General features: G+C 37.2%; 1 protein-coding gene across 1 annotated transcript in view; it reads left to right on the top strand.

Moving 5' to 3' along the window:
- Positions 1-11,921, top strand: part of ELP4 (elongator acetyltransferase complex subunit 4) — a 140,820-nt gene extending 128,899 nt beyond the window's left edge. The window contains exon 10 of the mRNA XM_066552001.1: positions 11,294-11,921. Coding sequence (XP_066408098.1) covers positions 11,294-11,425 — 132 coding nt within the window. The 3' untranslated portion in view covers positions 11,426-11,921. The remainder of the gene's footprint in view (positions 1-11,293) is intronic.
- Positions 11,922-16,020: the final 4,099 nt, after the last annotated feature.

Raw genomic sequence — 16,020 nt, 5'->3', positions numbered from 1 at the left:
TGAAAGCTGAAAGCAAATAGCTATAATTTGACATATAGTTTCTTTACAAAACACATTTTTGATGTAGGAATCTGCTCAAATGTTCAACCCTCCCCTTAACTTTCTGATAAATAGCAATGTTTATTTTAATCAAAAATTAGTCACAGAAGTCTTGCATTTAATGTGATACCAATTTCTGTCATTCATATTTAATATATTTGTTTTCATTCACACGGAGACCTACTGTCTGAAACAGAGTTGTTTAAAAAGAAATTAGTGTGACCTGTCTTTTAACCTTTCCCCTTCTCATTCTGTGTTTAAAGTTCCTTAAAAGCATGAGTTTCCCAAAGGGCGGGCAGAATGACTGCTTGCTCACCAATGCAACTTTTCTCTCCTTTTAATGAGTAATATCAATCACTGAATAAAAATGTGAGTTTTCAAAGCAAAAACAGGTTGAGCCAATATTACAGAGATTAAATTACACTTCAGGGGTTTCTGAAGTCCAAAGTTTATTTGGAAGTAACACTACAAAAGGCTTTGTTACCTGGAGTTTGAAAGTGTAGCTCTGAGTCACGGGGGATTAGTGCTGCAGGGATATTACAATATGAATGATGTAATGTCTGCATCCTTACCTGGGAGTTGCAGGAACTGAACATAATTCAGTGGCAGTTTCATGACAGCAGAAATAACTTTTATTTTTCCTCTTCTGGCCTGCTTTTTGCCATAGCATGAAGTGTCTCCCCGTGGCATTTGCCACTGCAGAGCTGAAGTTTCTATCTTATGAAAATCTGCAGAAATAAATTGGTCACCTGTTTGCAAGTTTTGTAAACCAGCAATACATTTATCTTTCTAATGTATTGCTTTCTAAATGTATTCTTATCTTTTTAAAACAGAGGTTAGTAGCAGTAGTTTGCACTTACATAGCCCTTTTTCACTTCTCTCTCACTGTTTTAAAGTGATTGAATAATTTGTGTTCCTCCACACATAATAATCCTGCAAAGCAGACCCAGAAAAATACCTGTAGCAAAGAAGAGCTTGTCCATGCATGAAAAGCAAAATAATGGGGAAAAAAAAAAAAAAAGCTCCAGAAAATTAGCCTGCTTCAAAAAGCTATTAAATTGTTCCTATCCCTGAAGCTTTACAAATGTGATAATTGTTGTGTTCTGGTGGTGCAATATGTTTCTGCAGCAAGCTGAGGAGCAAGCCCTGGTGTCTGGAGGAGGGAGCAGGGCTGTGGAACAGGGGCAGGGAATCCTCCCTGTGGGCAGCCTGTGCTCCAGGTCTGAGTGCCCAGAAATGCTTCCCAGCCCTGCTGGGCTGCCTAGCAAGGGAAAACTTCTAATTCCAGCTGACTTTAAAAAGTAAATACACAGCACAGGGCTGTTCCTGCTATAAAACAATAACCCCCCCAGCTAACATTTACTTTTTTAGCTGGCAAAGCATCATTGAAATGCACTTGTAATGGAGACTTGCCAGTGTGGGTCTTGGAGCAGAACCTTTCTGTGAAGTGTTTCTGTGAACTGGGTGATTTTATCAAGAGGCAGAACACATTTGATCAGTCATTTGGTGCAGTTGCACAAGGGTGTTAACGGGATTTCTGAAACGTGGCAGAAGCCTGGTGAATCACAGTGAACTTTACCAGATAGTTTTGGATGCAAACTCAAACATTTGCCGAGGTTTTCAATTTAGCTGAAATTTTCGAGGGTGACAGTAACGCCGTAATCCTGGAACAGATGCTTCTGCTCTGAATGCTGTTTCTCCCTCCTCCCCACGTCCACAGCTTTTGTTTGTACACACAGTGCCTCGAACACTCCTCAAGCTTCCCAGTAGAGAGCCTCAAGTTGTTGTAGAGCATCGTGGGCATCACCAGCAGCTCTGGAGCGTTTCCAGTGAGCCATCTGTGGTGTGATAGGAAATCTGTGCTCCGTGGCAGGCTGCAATGCCATTCAGAGAGGGAGCAGACACACTGCAGGCACTGATTCAATGAGAAGCTTCACAGAGTTGTGGGACTCAATTCCTCCCCTTGACCTTTCAGACTGGGAGGTAAGAATTTGGTTGAAGGGAGTCACTCAGGTTTCCTGAATAGTCAGCAGATATGGACAAGCACTTGCAAGGAGGATTCATCCCTGCCTGGTTTGTAATGTGGGGTGTTAGGCTGAGTGGCTGACTTGTAGACAGCTGCAATTAGGTTGAATGAATCCATCAGGGAAGAGGATGTGACATGAACATCAGCATCCACCCAGGCTGTCCTGAGAGCCCTGGAATTACCCAGCCTTGCATCACTGCTCTTACGTAAGCTCAGCGAGGAGATGTTCAGCAAAAAGAGCACATCCACAGGAGAAATGCCCTTGCTTTGGACACAGATGATACCATCAGACTCATGAGCTACTGCTTGAATTTAGAACAGTATTTCCTTTCAGGATTCAAACAGTATATTCCAGTCTCAACAATATATTCTCAATTTCATGCCTAGATTATATAATTAGATTATATTAACTCCTGCCTTCCATCTTTCCCTTTCTTCACTCCATCTTTTCTTCAGCCCTTTGTCACTTCATTTCTTCCCCTATGGCTGTGTTGTATTGGTACAAGCAAATATCTCTGAACAGCAGCCAGTGTTATAAAACCAAGCTTTAAATTCAGACTCAGGAATCCAGATTTCTGGTCAGAAAACAGAAACAGGACCATGTGGCACATCCAAACAAATCAGCAGAGTTTGAATTGAATTCTCCTGGATATTATCATACCCCTTCTGTAAAGCAGATACACTGAAAAGTGTATCAGTGTTCTGAAACGTTAAAGGGATTTTTGCAAAATCTGTCATTAAAGGAAGTAGGTTTATTAATGACTTTTAATTTTACCACGTGTCCTTAAAAATGCTGTTCAAACAATCTGTTTGTGCTATTGGAAACCCACCATAAAACATCACTGTTCTGTAAATGAAGTGAAAGTCAGAATTTCCCTGGTTTTATTTTACATTCTCTAAGTATGGGAAAACAGGAGTTTTAGAATTGTGTTCAAATGCTCTCAGTGGTACTATCTATCCTTTGGCAGACAGACTTATACAGGAAGAAGTTTATTTCTCAGTTATTCTTACTGGAAGCCTTCTCTCAGCACCTGGTGGTAGCAATAATTAACACCATGATGGCTTGGGTTGTGCTTCAACCTAAAAAAAAAATTAAATAAATAGGACTTGCCTATGGTAGATGTTATTTTAACATGAGTTTTAACATGAGTTGATATGGTTGTTTCTTATAAGTCAAGCACAGTTACCTAAAATGTAGAAAAATTTTAGAATGCTCTTTCTAAAAGTCAAGTCTTTTGTTCTTTAAGGCCAGTTTAGAAAATGTAGAAATGCAAATTTAGAAAATGTAGTTTAGAAAATTCCTGTGACCTAAAAATGGTGATGTAGTGTCAATTAATATAGCAGAACAAGAGGAAGCTGAGTTCATGTCCATTATACAGAAAAATAGTTCCCAACTGTTTCATCTCCTGAATTTGTTAAAATACTGGGCCAATTGTAACATGAACCTAAAAGATTCATAGTGAATGGTTTATGAGTTTGTGTAAGACTGAAATGCAGCTATGAGAGAATATTTTGGCTCCATTCTCTCCACAAGATAAATGTTGTTGATTGTGAGACCCCATCATTATTTGTGAGCCAAATTTGACAGCAGCAATATGATTTCTGCCTGACACAGGCTTAGGCCAGTTGGAATGACTTTTCTGTTCCTGTTAATGTCTTCAGTGGCCAAGTGCTTATTGTTCAGTCATTTTTGAGAAGTGAACTTCTGTTAACTCAGAAGTTATTACTGTGTGGCAGTAATAAAATTTTTGTATCTGTAAATAATTACAAAGTTATGTCAATGTAAGTGATATGTCACTCCAGTAGACCACATGTCCTATAAAAGAGAATTAATTTCATCAGAATACAGATATCTGGTGCCCCTCAAGCTTGGCAAGAGAAGAAGCCAAAACTTGTAGTAACCTCTATTGCAAATATCTGAGAAAAACCTTTCTCTCTAGAAAAAATTTAGTCTTGTACCTGCACATCTTTGTGTTTACATTAAGCCCAAAGGTAGAAATTACTACTGATAATTAAAAGTTAGGTGATAATAAATAGACATGAAGGGGAAAAACGTCATGCAAAACATCTGTCTTGTGGGGGCTTTATGGGATGGGGAGAGTTCTGCTTCAAAGAGAAGTAAAGAGGATGCAAAGCTCCCCAACTAAAGAGTCTGCATCTTTCATTTTCCCAGCATTCCTAAAATTCTTCTCCCCACCCCCCTCTTCCCCCTAAACCAAATCCCTTCGGCTTTGGTGACTTCAGTCTTCATGGAGTTGTAGCAAATGGAAGTAGAAGGGATCTGGAGAGGTCATTAACCCATCTCCCTGCCCCAAGGCAGGGCTGCAGCCATACTACACTAATAAGCTGCTTTTTTTTTTTTTTTTTTTTTGGTCAAAGATCCAACTAAATGAATTGTGAAGATTTTTGGGAAGTTTGGGCCCAGCTGTTAAAGCTTTGTGTAAGTGTTAACACAGTCACAAGGTTGACTTTGGTGAAATTACTTTAATATGAATCAAATGAAGGACAAACTATCACCTCATTTTTAATGAGCTTCAGTGATTTTGCAACTTTTTGGGTTTTTTTTTTGCTACAGTATTACACTTAAAATAGGTATGAAATTATGATAATGATTTTGGAGTAATATACAGAATTACTTGGGGTTTAGATTTGTGCCAATACACATATATCTGCTTATCACATTGTTGCTAAAAAATTGTTGTATTCTTCATTGCTTAAAGCATTTTACAGAATGTGTGATTTTGTAGCCCTCCCTAAAACAATCCCCTACACTGGCAAAACCACTTGCTAGTATTTTTGTGTAGTAGGATTTTTTGTAAATGATAAATAAATATCATTTAATAAATAATTTTTTAAAAATTACATTAATAAAATTATTGTTTAAATTAATTACCTACGTATTTTCATATAATAAATATATTTTAAAATATATTTATTTTATATTATATATTATATATTATATATTATATATTATATATTATATATTATATATTATATATTATATATTATATATTATATTATATGTATTATATAATATATGTATATTATATATATTATCTATTTATTCTATATAAACATATACATATTATTATAATAAATAAATGTTATTTATTATTTAATGAATAATATTTATTTAAGGAATAAATAATGATTGTTCATAATTTAACAAAAAATAAATAACAAATAATAAATGATATTTAATTAATAAATAAACCAAACATAGCAGCCCACTGGAAGTTCCTGGAATAGCCATGATGTGGATCTTTGCATCCCAGAAAACCATCAGTGAGTATTTGGTCCTCTGTGCTGGGACTGGACTCACTGTGTCCCTTCTGAGCTGTCCTTTTACATCATCTCATCTTCCACTTCTGCCTTTTTTTTCCCCCTGTTGAGAACAAATGAAGTAATTAGAAGTTTTCTTCAGGCAGAGGGAGGAGCAGCCACAAAGTATGTCATAAGTTTTGTCTAAACTGTTTTCCTTTGGTAATGCATGCCCTAAAGCTGTGTGCTTAGCTGGCTTCAGTGTAATTGTTCCTACCCTGCAAAGCCTTCCTGAGTGCCCAAAACAGCACCAAACTCCCAGCCAGCCCCTTCCCCAGCCTGTGCCCTGCTCCATCATTTCCTTTTTCTTCAGCCGCTGAAATGAACATTTAGAGTCTGATCCTGAAGATGCCAAGTTTAAACCTTCCTGACAGCCTCTGTGGGTGAAAATATTGTGTGATCATGTAATTGAACACACTGCAAGAATGCAGATGCACAATTAACTTTGCACACAGGAAGTTTACTCCAGCATTCCCTAGCATTTCACTGATAAACTTTCCTTTCCTTTGATAAAATGGTAAATACCCTAGTATTTCATTGATCAACTTTATTTTGCTTTTATAAATTGATAAATACCCTAGTATTTCACTGATAAACATTACTTCCCTTTGATAAACTGATAAATACCCTAGTATTTCACTGATAAACTTTACTTTGCTTTTATAAAATGATAAATACCCTAGTATTTCATTGATAAACTTTATTTTGCTTTTTTAAATTGATAAATACCCTAGTTTTTCACTGATAAACTTTCCTTTCCTTTGATAAACTGATAAATACTCTAGTATTTCACTGGTAAACTTTCCTTTCCCTTGATAAACTGATAAATACCCAAGTGTTTAATTGATAAATTTTCCTTTCCTTTTATAAACTGATAAATACCCTAGTATTTCACTGATAAATTTTACCTTCTTTTCTAAGAAGTTATCCCAAGGAGGGTGATTGTAGGATCCTATTTTCACTTCCACGTTTACTTTTGCCACATTATGACCATTTTGCCTTAAAATACCGTTGCCCTGCCAGCTTGCTCTCAACTACAGAAGATGTTATGGTTCTGGAATATTTCAGTAAAAATGTTAAATTATTTAAACTCATTTTATGTCTAGCATTTATGCCGTGGATGGGATTTTGCTGCCCTGTGAAAACCCACCTGTTTGGCACACTCAGTGCATAAAAATGGACTCTTCTGCAGGTGTTTACCTGCTTTTAGGAGCAGGGGAGCTGTGCCCACATTTTGGGCTGGGGAGAGGGGCAGGAAGCAGGAATGGGGAGGACACATCCAGAATGGGTGAGAAGAGGAGGAGAACAAACCAGGGGATTGTTGAACATTCTGGAAAACAAGTCTTAACAGCCTCAGATTCTGTTTGTGAAATTGGGAGATACCTTTTGCCATGTGTTTTATGTGCCTCAATTCCCTGTCTTTGAAATTGAGGTAACTTTGCTGCCTTGTCTCGCAAGAATATTAGAAAAATAAAAAGCTGGTATTTGTGAGCACAGGGAAGGCAAGAAAGGGGAGTCTGGTGCTGAGTTTGAACCTAGGAACAGGAGCAGGGGCTGGAAACAGAGGCAGGAAAAATGCAGGAATATCAGGGACAGGAATGAAGAGCTTGGGTGCAGAAAGCTGAGACTGGGGACTGCAGATAACTAGAGAAGGGACATTTTTGGCATGAAAAGCAGTTGTGGGATGGAAAGCCTGGGCAAGGATTGGGATTGCCAGTGTGAGCAAAATCATCCTGATTCTTACCAGGCTGATCAGAGAAAGAGAGCTTGAAAGGGATGGGGGCCAGAGCCTCGGAAATAGCAGAGAAGTCTGTCCAGCAGAAAACATTTTTTGTTTAGCTGGGGCTTTAAATTGGATTGTTTCTCTGTGGTCAGCAAATATCTGTGACAATGTGGTGCTGCTGTTCCAGATGGATCACAGCCTGTTCATACCATCACTTACTGCCTCAGCCCAAGTGACCAAAATGTCCCTATTGGTACAAAAAATAAAGGCCAGTTGCTTAACCTGTAGGTGCCTGTATAGTGCCATGCAATGAATTTCCTCTTTGTTTGTGGCTTAACATTTAGAGTCTTTTAAAATGGTGTTAATATACTAGGATTATTTTCAGCCCTGTATATGGGCATACAGAAAATTTCTCCACATAGAAAATTTCTCTGCACAGAAAATTTATCCACAAAGAAAACTTCTCCACAAAGAAAATGTAAGGAATGATATTTTGAAATACCTGTGCAGGCTTTGTTCACAGGAAACGTGTGTGTCCAGTGATTCTGATCTTAATGACAAGATAGATAATATTCAGCTGTTTTCAAAGGATTCTGGTGTGGTTTGTTGTTCAGAATAGGTCTGGTCTAAAGATGAATGTGGTGTATGCAGTGAAATGTGCTTCCTGGAGAACCAGCAATTTTTTAATAATGTTTGGAAGTTGGGATTATAGAGGGATGGATTGTAGAGGAAAGGATTGCAGGAGGAACGGTCTCATAATTAAAACATGGAAGGTGTGGTGTGTGTCTCTGCCAATAGCACTGAACTTCTGTGTGGTCATGTTGCTTCAACACAGCATTTTTGTTTCAATCCTTTTATTTGGTGTCTCTTGCTTTCTGAGTGCCTGACTTGGGGATTCTTGGAGAAATACTAAGCTTCCAGCTGCAGATGAAGTTAGCATTTGAACATGTGGAATTCTGTAGAATGCTAAACATTCTGGAAAAGCAAGACCCAACTGCCTGAGATTCTGTTTCTGAAATTAGTAGGTACCTTTTGCCATGTTTCATGTGCCTCAATTCCCTGCCTCTAAAATGGAGGCAACTTTGCTGCCTTCTCTCCCAAGAATATCAGGAAAATAACACAGTTGGTATTTGTGAAGCATTCAAGTGCTATATACTGACATGTGCTATTGAAAAGCCATTCTGTCTGCAGAACAAGGTTTGAATAGTGTACAATAAATATGTCAGAAAAGCTCTGAGCAAACAGTGACAAGAAAATAAAATACTGGCTAGTCAGTCACTAAAGGAATAGCCAGTCCCTAAATGAGCACTGTGCATCCTCCTCACTGAAGAAGATGAGGAAGAAGAGTATAAGGCCTGTATAATGAAATTCTGTATCATAACAAATACACCTGTAAAAGCCTAACTCACTCCCAGCATCCAATCTAAGGATCCTGAATTTTTTATTTTTCCCATCTAAATCTTTGCAAATTTGTAGACATTCTTCTCTTTTCTGAAATACAGTATTATCGTAGTATATATTCTAAAAGTATATATATATACTATTATAGTAGTATATATTCTAAAACTGTATAAATATATATATAAAAAATATATAATATTACATATATTGTATATAATATATATAATTATATCCATTATATGTATTATAATAATGGTATATACCGACACTATTATAGTAGTATATATTCTAAAAGTATATATATTATAATTATATATATTATAATTACATATATTGTATATATTATTATATATACATATATAATATATATTGTACATATTATATTATATTGTACATATTATATATATTATATATATCATGTATATTATATATCATATTATATATATTATATCATTATTTTATAGATAATTATATAAATTATAAATATTATAATAATGGTATGTATATACACTATTATAGTAGTATATATTCTAAAATAATATATTTTTTTTAGAATAAATATAGCAAATGAACACAGTGTTGACATGAAAGATTTTTTTGTTTTCTGACCCCACTTTGAAGTCCAGGGTGGTGTGGCAGGGTTTGCAGTGGTTCCCTGTCTGTGATATTTAGGCAGGGATATTTAGTCCCTGAGTGAGATGAGTTTGCTGGGTCTTGGTTCTGTTTGCTCCTCATCACAGAGATGCCAGCAGGGAGTGGGGGAAGGTGGAATTCCTTCCCTTGTCTCTCCACCTGCCACATCCCCCTGCCCACAGCAAAGTACTGTGCACTTTTTTAGAAAGAAAATGTGATTGAGAGATCTGCCAAGTGCTCCCCTGTACTTCCCAGCTTCTCCTTCTCTGCTTTGCACGCTTCCATCCCCTCCCACAGTATCCAGGTGGTACCTTGGCTTTTCCCAGCACACCTTTTGCTCAGCAGCCAGAGGAGAAAGGCTCATGCCCTGTGTGGATGTGTTGAGGCAGAAATGAGGCATCATCAGCCACAGCCACAGCCAGGTTCAACCTGCCTTGGAGTAAGGGGAGAGCTGTGGGTGAAGGATTCTCTGCCGCAGCGCTGGTTTAATGCAGCTGAAATTCAGAGCTGCAGTTGCTGTGCGGTATTTACAGGTGTGTGGGTTGTGCTTCACAGGCAAAATGCTGCCAGTAAATACACTCCTCTCTCCTATTCCAGCACTGGGCTGTGGCATCTCACCCTGCACACAGGCTGTCCTGCTCCTCATGCATTACTTTCTGCATTTCCTTACCTTGGAGAAAATAACAGCGCAGTTCTTCTCCCAGCGCTGCCCACGGCCAGGAGTGGCCAGTGGTGGGAAGCCCTTGGGAGCATCTCTCAAGTCACACCCAGCTGCACAGTCTCAGAGCCAGCAAGGAATTCTGCAGTCAGCTCACTGAAAATTCAAAGATTTCCTATGCTTTTGAATCTAATTCTTGTGTTAAAGAAGTATTGAAAAAAGGGAAGCTGTGTTTAGGTGTGATAAAAGCAAAAATGTGGCAAAGCTGAGAATAAGGATAGTCCACAGAGCCTCCTAATTCAGTTGTGCAGCCACTGCTGTTCTCCTGTTCCCTTCAGAAGCATGTGCATTTTAAAGGAACCACCCAGTTTAGCCTTTGCCTACTAAATCTTTCAAGAAACATGCTCCTTCCATGATACCAGTTTCATAAATTATTGCACTATGCAGAAGATGCTCAACTGTCTCATCTGACCCAGCTTGGGTCCAAAAGCAAGCCAGTCATTAAGCAAGTAAAGCCTCAGTTTTACATTAATTTTCACCTTACTTTACAAAAGCTAAATGGTAATGTCATGTCTTTTATACATCTCCCTCAGAGGAGGGGTGGAAATATTTTTGTCATAGCTGAAAAATAAGGTTTATTGTGCAAGGACCATGTGCTTGTGGGCAGCCATGTGACCTCTGTCTCTGTTTCCCCATCTGTAAACTGGATTTAATGTTCCTACAACTCACTGGGGAGGGCCGGCTTTGATTAACATGTATGATTGCCTTCTACAAATGCAGCTACTGTCACTGCTTGGTTTTATTAGCCACTGTCAGTAGAATATGAGGAGGAAACATGTAGCAGAATAATGTGCAACCAGGGTGAGCCCTCTGCATCTTTTGACCATCATATAATTTATTTTCAGACTCTTGTCGCCGTGTGTGCATATTTAAAATAAAACTCTACGTACGCTGCAGTGCTATAGAAATCAAATAACTTGGTGTAGAGGTTGACATGCAGATGAAACACTGATTTTTAAAGGGGAAAATGCCTGTAGATGTATTTAAATACCTTGAGCAAATTTGTATTTTGTTTAGGAAATTTTCATAAGGAAATAAAAATCTGTTCCAGTTTAGAGAATCCAATATAGTGAAAACACGAACCTGATCTTTGCAGAAACTGTGACGCGCAGTCAAGAAAGCAGCAATGAAATTTAAAACGTTGTGCCTTTAATATGTCAAATAGAAATTCTTCATATCATTCCTCTTGTGTTGAGGTTTTCAAAATATAAGTATTTTGGAACATGAGAATAATATTATGGTAGATAAGTCCAGAAGAGTGTTGGGGAAGTGCTTTATTTGTGTGAGTAAACACGGATCAGTCGGGCAAAAGACGGCATTTCCAAATGCGCCATGCAAAACGAATTCATCTCTTTTTTTTTTTTTTTTTCTCTCTCCATGTTTTTCTCTCTTTCCTCCCTCTCTCTCCCCTCCTGAAACCCTCCTGCCACAGCGGCTGCATTTGCCTCCAGACTTGTCAGACACAGTGAGCCGCGCGAGCAAACAGGATCTGGCAGGATCCGCCAAACTGCTGAGCTCAGGATGTGGCGCCATGGCCATCGGCAAGAAGCACCTGGACTTCTAGTGATTTCTGCTTAGCAGCCTCACTCACATTCAGCTGACACCCTCATTAGGAGTGTTAATGACTTATATAAATATTTTTCTTAATGATTTGACCCAGCAGTCTTTAAAAATACGTGTTGTCATATGAGGCCTCCCTTTTTTTCTTTTTTTTTCCTTTTTTTTTTTTTCTTTGCATGTGTGTGTGTGTGTGTGTGTTCTGTTTCTTTGTAATAAATTTGGTCTCATTTGGGTTTTGCTTTTCGTTAAAGCTTCTGTTCTGTTGGGTCCTGCCATTGTTCTGCTCCATTTGAAACAGGTAGTATTTTGTTCCTTTACTTAAAATACAAATATTGCGATTACCCTTTCTTTTTTTTTTTATACATCAAAAATAAAGGGATGTTTTTCCCATTAAAAAAAAAGAATTTTTTATATTCTTACATATAATATTTTGTATGAATAATGGGTTTATTGAAATAAAGGAATGGAACTTATTGAAATAAAGGAACGGAACTAAGCAATTCGTTGTCATGTGTTATTCAAACAGCAAACTACACATTTTTAAAGACATGCATTTCTGTAATTGAAACACCATTCTTAAATTTCAGGAAATCCCTACCCGATTTTATTAAATATGTAATAATAAATTTATAATGCATAAGATCGTTTTTATTCTAATAGGCCAGTAATTGAGGATGGGGGTGTTTAAATCAGAAGATATTATAGATAATTACTTTGCCTTATGGCTTACTACATGGATTAAAATGCACTTGAATGGACTTCCCTAACCAGAGAGGAAAGAATTTATTTCCTTATGTAGTTCAAAACAGTAATCCTAAACAATTGAAGTCAGCACTATGAAATTATGTCAACAGACATAATTCAAGATGGAAATTCAAACCGACAGCTACATTAATGCTGGGAAACCAGAAGAGTGCATTGGAGCTGGGGGAAGGATGACACAGAGAGCTGGTCTAAAGCAGGGCAGAATACACAAGTAATTCAGCCTTTTGTACCCTCAGATATACAATTTGTGAGCTCCTAACTGTTCTCTATGTATCCCTGTGTCTCTCTCATCAAACAAAGGAACAGTGAAGCAAAGCTGACCTGGGAATTAAAGTGGTTTGCATTCTTTCTTCTGAGGCTGACTTCCATTTTGAAAGGTAATATCTTCTTCTCTGCAGAACTTCCAAGCCACCCAGCTGTAAGATTGCATTACGGTTTCAAAATTTAGTCTTTATAATAGTGTATTACATGGCTGGAGTGAAATTGAGTCTTCAAAGAACATGTTAATAGGATGCAATAATGGTAACATATTTTGATGGGTTTGGAAAACCAAGACTTGGGAAGTGGTTTGCTTTTTTTTTTTTTCTCCTCTGCAATCCAGGTTCTTCTTTATTTTTTTCTTGACAACGCTGTGTAAAACAAAGACATAGCTTTTAAAACTGTCTAACTAATATGATGAATGTCAATCACTTAAAAAACTCCACTGTAGCATAAACACATACTGTATACAGCTTTTATTCTGAATTAGAATAATTGAATCAATGACAGTGATTTGCCAGGATGTCAAATCTATCCATCATATCCTGTCACTACCAGTTTATTTTTTGTGATCAAAATCAAAAAGACTACTATTTTGTCATCAGCTATTTCATTAGTAGTAACAATCAGGTTTTCTCTTCTATATTTTTTAGATATGCCTGTTATATTTTTTATTTCTAAAGACAGAAATCCTTTTTAAATCTTTTCAAAATAAAGTTTCAGAACTGAACTGTCAGTTTAGTGAAGAAAAAAGACATCTGCTTTCCTATGCCAACATATTTAAAATATTATCATTGATGTCTCAAACATTTTTCTCTTTTTGTATTATGTGTAACACTGAATGGAAGTTCTCATTAGATAAGTAATTGTGCCTTTTGAAAGCATGAGATAATTTAAAAACTTAGGATAAAGTGATTTTTAACAAAGGTGAAGTTTTACATTGTATGTCTTTTTAATGTAAATAACACAAAACACACTTTTTATTCTTTGTGGAATATAAAGTCACAAGGCATATAAATTGCTGCCAACATATTTAAATAGGTCATTGACTTAACATACAGAGGAGAAAATATCATTAAAGTCACAGTCCCATTTCTAGCTGAGATATTACCTGATAATTGTTAGTGTCCATCCCACGTCTGCATCTGCAAGGCTTCAGTTTCCAAAACTTCAGCAGGCTAATATTAAAGCTGACAAACAGTTTGAGTAACAAAAGGAACTCCTTCTACAAACCTGCATTAGTTTGTTTTTTTTCTGAGTCACTAAGTGTGCTTTGGAAAGTGTTAGAGAATGCAGTGTTGTTTACCTAAGGCAAAGACATGGAGTGTTGGAAGATTTTTAGTTTTATAAAGATGGAGTAAGTTTTATAAAGAGAGGTGTTTTAAAAGATTTTATTCTATTATTAGTCTCATAGAAGGGTGAGATATAAGAGATGTAATTTAGTTTAATCTCTCTCTTCACAATGCCATCTCTTTTCTATAGTCTTCTTAAGTTAATACACTTTATCTCAGTATTTATATACAGATATACAAAACCATATAAACTTTCAATCAACTTTTAAAAATCTTTTACAAGTCCATTCCTCACAATGGAGCAAAATTTCTCTTCTTTTCTTCCAAAATCTCCTCTATCAGTTACAACTACACATGACAGTGACTTGGCTAATCCAGCAAGCTGAGAGGTGAGACAGAACCTTGGGTGTGCTGCCTGATAGCAGGTAGGGAGAGGGTAGATTTGGGGTAGATAGAGGGAAGATAAAGTGTAGATAGAGGGTAGATAAAGTGTAGATAGAGGGTAGATAAAGTGTAGATAAAGTGTGGATAGATTGTGGATAAAATGCAGATTTCAGGCGTCGCACCAGCAGCAGTTTTGACTTGGGAATCCAGAGAAATGTTCACCTGGTGATTTTCTGTGCCTTTTGCCCATGGCCACTCTGTGCCTGTCAAGCTCCTGTGTACAAAACATCCTTTTTCAGTTCTGTCTTCCCTTGACTGGAAGGCAAATATTTAAGCAAGGGGAGCAGCTCAGGCAATCGAAGAATGGGCACAGCCTCCTCTGCCAGGCTGTGCCAATGTGCTCCCGGCTCCTTTTGGCACCTCCAGAGGCCCCTTGCTGGCTTGGACAGAAATCTGTGCCATCCTCACTCCTGCTCAGAGATTGCAGAATGAGGGGGTTTTGTTTATAGCAGATTTTTTTAAGCAGAACTTCCTACTTTTTAGCAGGCTACAAACTGAAACCACCGAACTCAGCAGGGAAACAATAGATTCATCCCAGGGAAGACGTTCCCAATTCAGCACAAGAACCTGATCTTTACAGAAATTGTGACACACAGTCAAGAAAGCAGTAATGAAATTTAAAACGTTGTGCCTTTAATATGTCAAATAAGAATTCTTTCTATAATTCCTGTTGTGTTGAGGTTTTCAAAATATAAGTGTTTGGAACATGAGAAGAATATTATCGTAGGTAAGTCTTTTTCTCTGTTTGTAAAGACATTTCAAAAGCAATTTCCAAGATGCAGCTGAATTCAATTTTGTGTAACAGTAGCTACAAGCAACTGGAAATGGGCATTCAGCTACTCCAGATTTGATACCTTTGTGGTAGTACCCAACTGGTTTAATATTTAAATTTAATATTAAGTAGTGATGCTGTTCCAAACATAGCTTTTGGGAAAGTTCAAAAGCCTTAAATAATAAAATAACCTTTCACCATGCCAGTATTGGAAAGTGAGCTGCTAATCAAGTTTCTCTGAAACCACAAGAGTGTAACACATCCCATTAAAAATGTGGCTGGACTACGAGAACTAAACTCAGACACACACTCACATGTACTAAAGAAGTATTTCTCCAGGATCATCTATTAGAAATTTAAAGTGTTCTTCTTCTTTTGCCTGTGCTGGAGAAACATCATAGCTACAGAGCACAACAGAAATAGGAAAGAAGATGCTTTTATGCCTTTAAGAGATGGTGGAAGCAAGTCCAATTCCCCCGTGCCATCTCTTGGGATTTCTGTTTTCTCTAGTGAGCTACATGAGTGCAGGACCTGCCTACATTTCTTTTTTTTAATCACACTAAGCACGTAATAGTGCTTATTCAATAATAAATGTACCTGTGTAGAAGAAAAGAATGAATCTTCTTCATCTTAGGGAAAAAATGGCAAGGGGGTAAGAAAGCAGAAATTCCACCACTCTATTTTTTCAGATTCTATTTAATATAAGCAAATGTTAGAATCTTTTTCTTTTCCCAGAAAAAAAAATTAAAAAGACAAAAAAAATTGTATTTCAGCACCTGAGTAGATGGGTCTTTCAGGACTGTTGGGCATCAAGCATCTGCTGAAAACTTGGCTGCTTATTTAAACTCTGCCTTTAAACAATTTTGAAAGTTATCAGGCACATCAAACTCATTTGCAGACCTCCTATTCATATCAAAACAAAGACACCTTTTATGTTTTCAGCATTTTATTGCATGAGGATTTTCTAGACCTGCAGAACTTAATCTGAAAAGTCTCCCAGAGAAGTCAGTGATACTTTAGACCAGGAGCAACCTGGTAGGGTAAAGTCCAGAGGATCTTTTACAATTT

This window comes from Molothrus aeneus, chromosome 6 (genome assembly GCF_037042795.1).
Source record: "Molothrus aeneus isolate 106 chromosome 6, BPBGC_Maene_1.0, whole genome shotgun sequence".
Lineage (NCBI taxonomy): Eukaryota > Metazoa > Chordata > Aves > Passeriformes > Icteridae > Molothrus > Molothrus aeneus.
The sequence above is the reverse complement of the archived record's forward strand: the minus strand, read 5'-3'. Positions and strand labels throughout refer to the sequence as shown.